The sequence below is a fragment of the Drosophila persimilis genome, unplaced genomic scaffold (assembly GCF_003286085.1).
Source record: "Drosophila persimilis strain 14011-0111.01,24,50 unplaced genomic scaffold, DperRS2 tig00000780-arrow-arrow-pilon, whole genome shotgun sequence".
Taxonomy (NCBI): domain Eukaryota; kingdom Metazoa; phylum Arthropoda; class Insecta; order Diptera; family Drosophilidae; genus Drosophila; species Drosophila persimilis.
The window spans coordinates 75,570-85,494 of record NW_020825353.1 but is presented as its reverse complement, the minus strand read 5'-3'; the positions used below and the strand labels follow the sequence as shown (position 1 = coordinate 85,494).

Here is a 9,925-nt window from a genome sequence, read left to right as displayed (position 1 = left end):
CAGCCACAAAAAGGACACTTGGGAAGGTAAATCAAACGATTTGCATTTCATTAATTGATTTTAAACATGCATAAAGCAATTTGCAGTATTTGCATTTATCTTTCCGAGAGAATATTTAAATGCATCTGCAGCCAGGAGCAGCCATGAGCAGCCAGGTGCAGCCAGGTGCTGGTGCTGGTGCTGTTTACCTTTCTAATAGTTATGCCTCTGCTTCTTGTTTCTGTTTAAAGTTGGCCCCAACCGAATAGGGCAAACGCTGCTCGACGCTGCTCCGTTCGCTCGAGAGAGTTGCGATTCCCGACCGTAACAAACAGGAAATGAACGGAACGCCACGTTGATGGAGAGAAGAAAGAGCGGCAAGAAAAAAGTCGTATATTTCAAACGGAAATGTGTTCAATTTTAAAAATAGCACAAATACACAAAAAACAGTCAATTCAATGCTATAGAGGGGCACAGCACACACACACACACACACACACATGCCACAGGAAGCAGAAATGGAGAAGATAGCCCCCATTTGATAAATGGACGATTCGGAAATACCCTTCACAAATTTGTTCGCATCTGAATCTGAAGGAAACTGAAGGAAACAAATGAAAATCGCAGGCCTTAAAAATAATGGTCCCCGCAATTTTACGAAAATCTTGAGAAAATGCCATAAAATAGATAGGAAATTATATGAATAAAAACAAGCAACTAAATCCGAATTCATTATGAGTTCAGATAATGAATGCCAATTAAAAAATGTTCATTTTTAATTCGGTTAATCCTTCATGGGCTAACTCGTGTTAGGGACACTATTTCTCGGCAGAGTATGGCCAAGAAATGGCAGCAGGTAACGTCAGCGGCTAAAACAGGGCGCAGTGGCAGCCAACAAAGCACAAAACAAACTGCAACAAAATGAAACCAGCAGAAAACAAACCGAGGCCAACACGCCGAGCACGTAGACTGGCCAGCGAACCAAGAGCCAGCGAACCGAGCTTGAAAAGTTAACAAAAACAGGGCAAAAAGAGGAAAGAGACCAGACAGACAGACAGACAGATAGACGGACAGTGAGGGAGAGAGGGAGAGAGGCAGAGCGCTTCAGTCGAGACATTTGCGACCATTGTTGGCCGTGACAGAGACCAGCCAAGTGGCGGTCCATTGTGTGGCCGGACTGGATGACTGGACGGCACTGTAAAGAGAAGTAGTGGAGAGGACTGGAACTGGACCAGCTGGGCCAGCTGGACGGAACGAGACGGCAGCCGGCAAGCGGACGTTCACATGAACGCCATCGTCGAGCATCCGCTTGGCTCCCATCTCCATCTCCATCTCCATCTCCTATCTCCCATCCAAGTGGGGGCACTTGGAATGTCAATTGAATCATCTTGGCCCGGAATGGAATGCTTTATACAGCTTTTCCCAATTGAACTTTTGAAAGACTGTTTCGGCAAACGCAATTAGAATGCCACAGGTCAGCACACGTGCCACGCAATGGTGCCACCGCGCGCGGCGGAACCCTCCAAAATGAGAACTATGAACTATTGCGAGGGTGTCTGCGTCTTGGGTCTGGGAAGCTGTCAGGCACAGCGCTGATTGTCATTCATTATGCAATCAATATTGATTGCTTCACGGCTCGCGGAAAATGCTGAAAAGTGACTTGCCAATTTTCACGACGCAGCGCATCGCATCGCATCGAATGGGTAAAGTCAAGAGGAAAAGTTATTCAAGTGGCACTGGAGGTGGGAAAGTGTTTGCGGCGAATACCCTCTACAGTATGAACCATTCGATGGGGGGCTGAGAATATCCCTGGGTACTTCTGGGGTCTGTACATCCGTCAGTGCGTTGCTGCCGGCACTTTGATGCCGCACTCCAGTGACATTTTTCATGCTGTGTCGCGTACGCTGATTGATGAATGAATAAACGAATCAACGAATGAAGGAATGAACGAGCGAACGAGCGAATGGCACGGCACGGCACGGCAGGGCACGGCACAACTTTTCAACCGTAAAAATATGTCAAGTGGACAGGCCGAAGAAGAAGTGAACGCCTCCCACCCGAAGATCCAGAGCAGAGACACATACTGGGCTTCAAAATAAATGACTTTTCGATTCGGTTTCCCCAATCAAATCACATGTGCGTCCAGCCCAGAAACACACACAACTTGACTCAAAAAACTAATTTCCCAACAAGTGACAAAGGAAAACAGAATTCATTTTACTTTTTTTTTATATATTTCCTTCCCTACAGCTGTGACGCCTCCGCAGCTGGGACCATGACGATGCGGACGACCACAGGAGAACATAAATCAATCTGGAACTACATCAAACTGTGGGGAGCGGAGCAGAACTGAACCGCCCACTACTCCAAATCGTCTCCAGTTCGCAACCCGGGATATCCGCGAGGTCCATAAGGGCCGGGCCATCCGGGAGGTCCTACAGGACCAGGCACACCGGGTATACCGATAAGTCCGGGAGGTCCTACAGGACCTGGTACACCGGGTGTACCGATAAGTCCGGGATGTCCTACAGGACCAGGCACACCGGGTATACCGATAAGTCCGGGAGGTCCTACAGGACCAGGTTCACCGGGTATACCGATAAGTCCGGGAGGTCCTACAGGACCAGGTACACCGGGTATACCGATAAGTCCGGGATGTCCTACAGGACCAGGTACACCGGGTATACCGATAAGTCCGGGATGTCCTACAGGACCAGGCACACCGGGTATACCGATAAGTCCGGGAGGTCCTACAGGACCAGGTTCACCGGGTATACCGATAAGTCCGGGAGGTCCTACAGGACCAGGCACACCGGGTATACCGATAAGTCCGGGAGGTCCTACAGGACCAGGCACACCGGGTATACCGATAAGTCCGGGATGTCCTACAGGACCAGGCACACCGGGTATACCGATAAGTCCGGGAGGTCCTACAGGACCAGGTACACCGGGTATACCGATAAGTCCGGGAGGTCCTACAGGACCTGGTACACCGGGTGTACCGATAAGTCTAATATCGGCGGTCCGTCCGGGAGGTCCAAGCCTATTTTGCTTCAATATTTCATCTAATTTCAATGTAATCACCTCAAATTTGCGTGTCGTTTCGGTTTTGAAGATATCAAACTCCTTTAAATTTAATAAATAAATGAATAAATTATCGCCGAATCATGTTTGTGTTTGTCTTACCAATTTTTCCACCACCTCCACACTGAGGGCTGTGTTCAGGGCCACGGCCAGGAGAAGGACAATGAGGAATTTCATTGCTTTCCAAAAGATAATACAACCCCTCTGGAAGCAGCAAAGCGAAGTAATGATTCCCTAGGCGTATCTGCCGTACCATTTGTATTAATTTACTTGCTTCCGAAAATCAATATGTAACCGAGAGATAGGTGGGAGCTTATCGGAAGTATATATGTACAATGTACATATGTACGTTATATAGCCAATGGAGCTTACTTATCTATGATGCTGGCAGCCACAAAGTCATTCCAAGGAATCCATTAAATGCATTTTTTATTATATATTATTATAAATGTTTTAAAATTAAAAAAATTGTTGTTGTTTCGGCGTGCGTTCTTTATGGTTCTTGGCTCTTCCATCTGACTAATAAATGAAGACAGTAAATCAGTTCTGCGTAGCTATTTGATGGTCCAAACTCTTCTGCAATTTAGGTATATAATATCTGCGGTTAGCAAATGCTTCTCATCTATCATGCATCAAGTAAATGCTGGAACGTTTAAGGCAGCAAGCAGAGGCCGAGGTTTGGGTGTCTAGTCGAAATGCATTTGGGAATTGGCATATCCCGGACATATGTACATACGTACTACGTAGGATACAGGGGGATACAGGGGGATACAGGGGAACACAGGGGGGATAGGCCCGAATTCAATTTGACAGTTGACAAGACAACGCCACGCAACACAATGAAATACAATACAATACAACAACAGGCCATGCCACACCACACCAGTGCTCGTGCGGCCACTACGGGGACTTGGCTTGACGTGAGCCGCCATATGTCTCAGGGGGTTTCCGGAGAGTTTCCGCTTAATTGGATTAAGCCCGGTCTGATGGTGTGCTGGCCGAATGAATAACCAAAGCGTTTAATAGAGGATGCCTGGAGGATTGTGGAATATTAAACTGTTGTCTCTCCATTATGGCTGCTTGTCTGTGCTGGTGGGGTTTTCTCAATTAATGTAATGTATTCCCTTTCTAAATCAGCCACGGACTGACAAATGCCAGAGGATGCAGCGAGAGGGAGTGCCGGCTGGGGCCAAAGATGTTTCCTGCTGGTGGAAAACTTTAGCTTGAGATGGTTTTTCCTTTAGCCGCGTCACATGCTGTGAGACCTCCGCCCGCTGCCCTTCCCCTACCCTTCCCTTCCCTGCCCTGCAATGCTCTGCCACTTCTGCCTGCATCCTGACTTGCAGCTTATCATTGCACTGCTGCCTGGTCACTTTTCCGTTCCGTTCCGTTCCGTTCTGCACCGTTCTGCTCCGTTCTGCTCCTAGCCCTGTCCGTCCGGCGCTGTCGTGTCTTCGGTGTCCGTTGAGTGCATTAATACGCTTGCATAATACTTTAATGTTGGTGCTGTCCCTCAGTCCCTCCCCTCTCTCCTCTCGACTCTCCCCTCTACCTCACTCACTCACTTCTGATACGGCTTACTCTGACAAACGGAAAAGCTTCTGCTGCTGCTGCTGATGATGATTCTAGCTGGAAGGAGCTGCGAAAACTTTTGCCGGGCTGCAGGAAGTGCAAGAAAATTAAGAAAATACTCATCGTTTTCTCTTCCTCTTTCTCGCTCTCTCTCTCTCCCTCTCTCTCTCTCTCTAACAGCGCTTATGCTATTTACGACAGTGAGCATTGAAATTATACACCCAGCCTCTCTCTGCAGCGCTCTCCACTTCACTGCCAAAGTAAAAGTCAACATCCAGAGAGCGGGCTCTAAGCCGAAAAACAGCTGAAGAAAAAAAAGCGACAGCCGAATGTCCAATAGAAATTTCAAGTGTTGTAAAATGGCAACATGGATTGTTGAGCAATTTGAATGTGTGTGTGTGTGTGTCTGTGTGTGTGAGCCCCAAAAAAGTTTGCGCCCCACACACAAATGGCCAAAATGCAAACTTTGGCCCAAGCAGCGAAGCAGCGAAGCGATCCAGAAGAGTTCTTGAGATATGAGCACAATTAAAACTTGGCGCAGAGGGCCAGTTGGCAGTGGCAGTGGCAGTGGCAGTGGCAGTAGCGGTTCTGGCATATCAGCAGTGTTAGCTTTGGATGATAAGCCAAAAGAAGACTTGGCCAAAGGCGATGGAGAAAGAAGCCTTTGGCTGTTTGAAGGGGACTCTCGTGGCTCTGCTAAGGAAACAGTTGGGTTCCCAAGTTGCTTCTTACTTCAAAATTCCTTGAATTTTTACTTTGGATCGCATGGATCAAAATAACGTAAAAAACAGTCCGCTATGTATAATTTCTTGTATAAATTTTAGGCAGTTATAAACTGAGTTCTATTCTACAGATAATAACGTTTCCCTTGGCATCTTACAGTATTTCTCATGTTCAATATTCAAGCAGCTCCCCAATGTCTCACAGATGAAGAGTGAAGAGTCTGCACATCGTTGAGGACTCGACAAAGCTATCACAGCTCCATGCGAGTATTCCCCATATCCACTCTGCCCACAAGGCAACCCCTCAGAACCATTCTTTAGGGTCAAATCAAAACTTTTCAAAACGCCATGCCGCCAAGGAGGGGAAAGGGGAGGCAAACAAAAAGAACTGACGAAATCATGGCCATAAACAGAATCAATGAGCAGTAAAGCGGCAATAGATTTGAGTTATGGTTATTAATAATGCCAGGACCCGGGCTGTCCATGGTTCTCCCTGCGCCCCCTGGGCAGACAATGAGATAACCTCGGGGCGATCCGACACAGGACTTGGTACATGGTACATGTTACGAGTACATGCAGCAATGCAGACTTGTCTGGCTCCGGAGTACAATATAATACGAATATGAGGGGTCTGTGGCTGGACCTGGACCTGGACCTGGACCTCAAACTGGGAGAAACTGGGGCTGGCTGCCTGGCTGGCTGCCTGGCTGGCTGGCTGGCTGGCTGGCAGTCAAACAGCAACGGGCAATGAACAAGAGTTAAGCTGTGCCTGGCAGTATCCTTCACAAAACATTGCATCGTGTGAATCCAATATTGGACGGAGGCGAGGACGCGTCTCGTCTCGTCTCGTCTCTCTCCTGCCGGGTGTTCTCCTGCCGGAAATGCCTGTTGTCTGGCTTCGTAATATTTTGCTCGTTACTTTTTAATATGACTCACAAACAACATCCGAGTTCGCAGACACACAGACAGGGGAACAATGGAAAGGATATACAGCCAGGATAGCCCCACAAACATACACACCAGCACCAACAGCAACACCAACACAAACACCAACATGCCGAGGGACATACACACTCGTATTATCTGCTGTAAGCGGGGACAATGCTAAAATCTATCTGGAAGTGAAAATTTTATTACCACTTGCCCAGTGAGAAAGGGGAGTGCCCGGCAGGGCACTGTAATCAGTGCATGTCCTTGTCAGGAGTGTCAGAGGATTACTCATAAAATTGCGATATCTTTTGTCACCTTTGCTGAGGGTGAAACTTCAAGTGTACTTGGAAAGGGTAGCCAGAACCAGAACCAGAACCCGAACCAGGACCAGAACCACTCTGGGGGAGAGATTTGAGGTTGCCCCCCGGCCACCCCCTCTTGACCGACATTAAGCTCATCCATTAGCGTTTATTGCTTATGATAAGCTGCTCCCCTGCTCCCCTGCTACCGTGCTACACTGCCACACTGCTACCCTTCACCCACTTGAAAATTGTTTCATAAATTCTACTTGAACTACCCCGAAAACTTTGCATTTGATGGCGGCTGGAGGGTAGCTCTTCTCGCTGCTCTCTGCTCTCTGCTCCCCCTCGATGGCAATTGAATCTCCCCCTGGAATACACATATACTCGTATGCTTACTCAACAGAATAAGAATCGGAGTCGAAATCGAAATCGAAATCAGCATAAATATTATTACAAAATGCTTGACCGCACTCTGAAGATTGCAAAGTCAACAGGGGGAGAGGATGTGCTGAGCTCTGCAAAGCAATGCAAATGTTTACTCTTATTATTTATTTCACTCTTCCTCAGATGTCACACAGGCTTCAATCACACCTGCTCCAGTCAGAGGTCGGTTGGAGTATACGCAATGTAGGATCACAAGAAACATTTGACATTACCATATGGCTTATTGGAAAACTTACGAGTACAATGGAAGTTGACGTATATTGAAATATCCCCTGGCAGCAGGGGATTCAGTAGTCTTTTTTAAAGAATTCCTTAGAATATAGCTTTCTGGTGGGTCCTGTAGCTCCCTCATTAGTCAAGGGCTATTTTAACTACTCTCACTATGCGCTTTGTTATACCTCTGCCTCTGCCTCTGCCTCTGCCTCAGACCGTCTCTCACTACCCACAGCACCACCTCCTCCGCTACGCAATATATGAGCTTTCAGTGTCCTTTGATGTTGCCTGCCACCACAGCTCAGGGGCATTTCCGCTTTTGACGCCGCCATTACTGTCGCCATTTGGCGTTTGACTAAAAAAAGAAAAAAATGAGAAGCGGACGGACCAAGCCTCATAAACTTTCCGAGAGTCACTTCCCCTCTACTCCCCTCCCCTCCGCCAGCCCTGCTGTCTGTGTGTGGGTGGGGGGTGTGTGCTTTTCCTATGTAAATAAATATAAATATGAAACTCTGTTCCCTGCTTTATACTATATAAAATACATATATTTTTTAGCTTGCGCTTTATGCATGCAGCTGGGGGGGAAACGTTTCATATTGCACACACATATATTTTTCATAAACTGTGAAATTTAGGTCACAACCACGGGGTATCCGTGCAGCAGGCAAGATGGCAGCCAAGGCAGCAGCTGCAGGACACTCCCGGGACGGGACAGCGTCGTCTACTATTAAACGCTAATGCAGGAGCCCCAACCCCCCCTCTCTCGCCCCCCTGACGACGATTCCCCAGCGGTCAACGTACGGACGCCGTCAAAGCTTCGTCAAAAATGAATATGCGCATAGGATGCGGCGGAAATATTAAGCATACGCCGCGTGCTCTCGCGCTTCATGGTGGTGGTGCTGGCGCTGGTGCTGGTGCCTGTACCCACCGTGTGTATGCCGCATAGCGAAAATTACGAAAACTCAAGGCAGCGGTGCGGGCTAGTTTATCCAAGCAACTGTTCTGGAAGAAGATTTCGCCAGCTTATGGCCGAGATTCTGCTGTCCAGTGAAAGGAGAAGAAAAATAGCCCTCCAATTATAATATTTGCATCACGAATAGATTTGCTCCGAGAGTGGATATTGTAAAAAGAAAGTGTTTTCTTTTACACTTTGAGATTCATATTTAAAATAAGTATATATCACATTTAAATTAATTATATTTTTCACAATTTTTGTAAGAATACTTTTTAATAAAATTAAGCTGAATATTCAATTGAAATATGGTTGTGTTTCTTTTCGCCACTCTAAGACGAAACGAATGTGCGATTGTTTCCTGGAACACTCCATTCGAGGCACACATGAGGTGGTTCTCCGCGAAGGATGCCCCACTCCTCGCATAGCCAGCGGGTCTCTAAGGTTTCCAAAGTATGATTGCGTGCCTAAGCGCCATCTTACGGTTGATAGCTTCATTATAGTGCCGTGTTGCCGTTGCCGTTGCCGTTGCCGCTGTTGATGTTGCAGTTGCATATTGCATATTGCCCCTTCAGTTGCCCCTACTGCCGCTGCCGCTGCCACTGCTACTTGTGTTTGTTGCAAGTGCTGATTATGGCTTGAAGGGGGTGGGGCAAATCTTGGACGTTGCCTGCATTCTGGCTCGTTTGCGTTTTTCTAATTTTAGTTAAAGTGTTTTGCTGCACCCTCTCTTGCCTCCTTGCCCCCTTGCCCCCTTGCCCTCTTGCCTCTTACACTCGGGCTTTTTCGTTCCCGTCGTTCTGTTTAATTTTAAAATTGCCAGCGGAGGTTCCTGGCTCGGCCTCCTTTCGGTTGTTGGCCAAGTGAAAGTTCCCATGTGGGCTTGTGTGCCATGCCCCTTATAGCTCCTTAAGATCTAGAAATTATGATTGGCGAAGGGGGGGCTTTTCAAGCCGAAACGGAAGCCTGAAGTGTGTCCAATTAAGGAGCTACTAAGTGCATAGTAAAACTAACTGATTTGTGAATGTTCTGGGCAAGGAATGATTTTCATTTGTATTTCGTATTTGATCTGGGGACCCCAAACCAATTTATCAACTTCCCTTTGGCAGATACTACCGAACCAAAAGAATCCATTAACAAGCACTTTCCATAAACTAGAAAAAAAAGGAAGGGAAAAGTGGCACCACCTCTTCCTGCATCCAGTAAATAAAACAAAAAGAGTTAGGATCCCTCGGCCAGACACTCCCATTCTCCTTCCCATTCTCATTCCCATTCCCATGTGCATAAATCCCAATGGCAAATCCATGGCCTGGCCAACTAGGGGCTGCTCCGCACACAGACAGCGGAAATTGTTGAGATTTATGGCGACTACTATGTTGGAAAAGGCTTTGCCATATTTATTTGAAAATAAGTTGCATCCCAATCAGCCATTCGCCCTATTCGCCCTATTCCCCACTATTCCTCACCCTGAGGCAGCCTACTGGACTGGATTGGACTGGAGAAGGATCCGAGTTGCTTCTGGTTTTAAAAACCCCAAAAGGATATTACATATCCTGTTCCTAGTCGTGTAAACGCCATTACAGATTGAATATTTGCTAAAGTCGAGTCCTGCGATTGGCCTCTCTGCCATTTGATTTATGCTCTGACTTGCCTCCGCATTCGATGTTGTTTTTTTGAACAGCGCACGTTGCATGCCTCGAGGCTGAGGCGTCTCCGCTGTGAATACT

General features: G+C 47.2%; 1 protein-coding gene across 1 annotated transcript; it reads right to left on the bottom strand.

The window, feature by feature from the left end:
* Positions 1 to 2,209: 2,209 nt before the first annotated feature.
* Positions 2,210 to 3,240, bottom strand: LOC6602335 (collagen alpha-1(VIII) chain). The gene is made up of 2 exons (XM_026992768.1): positions 3,166 to 3,240; positions 2,210 to 3,105 (listed from the first exon to the last, which is right to left on the bottom strand). The coding sequence occupies exons 1-2, from the start codon at positions 3,238 to 3,240 to the stop codon at positions 2,341 to 2,343; spliced, it is 840 nt and encodes a 279-aa protein (XP_026848569.1). The 3' UTR covers positions 2,210 to 2,340.
* Positions 3,241 to 9,925: the final 6,685 nt, after the last annotated feature.

What these genes read in the sequence shown, in the direction of transcription:
- LOC6602335 (XM_026992768.1), bottom strand. Translation starts at nt 3,240, where the DNA reads ATGAAATTCCTCATTGTCCTTCTCCTGGCCGTGGCCCTGAACACAGCC. An exon ending in TGGAGGTGGTGGAAAAATTG is followed by an intron (nt 3,106 to 3,165) that starts GTAAGACAAACA and finishes TTAAATTTAAAG; the next exon opens with GAGTTTGATATCTTCAAAAC.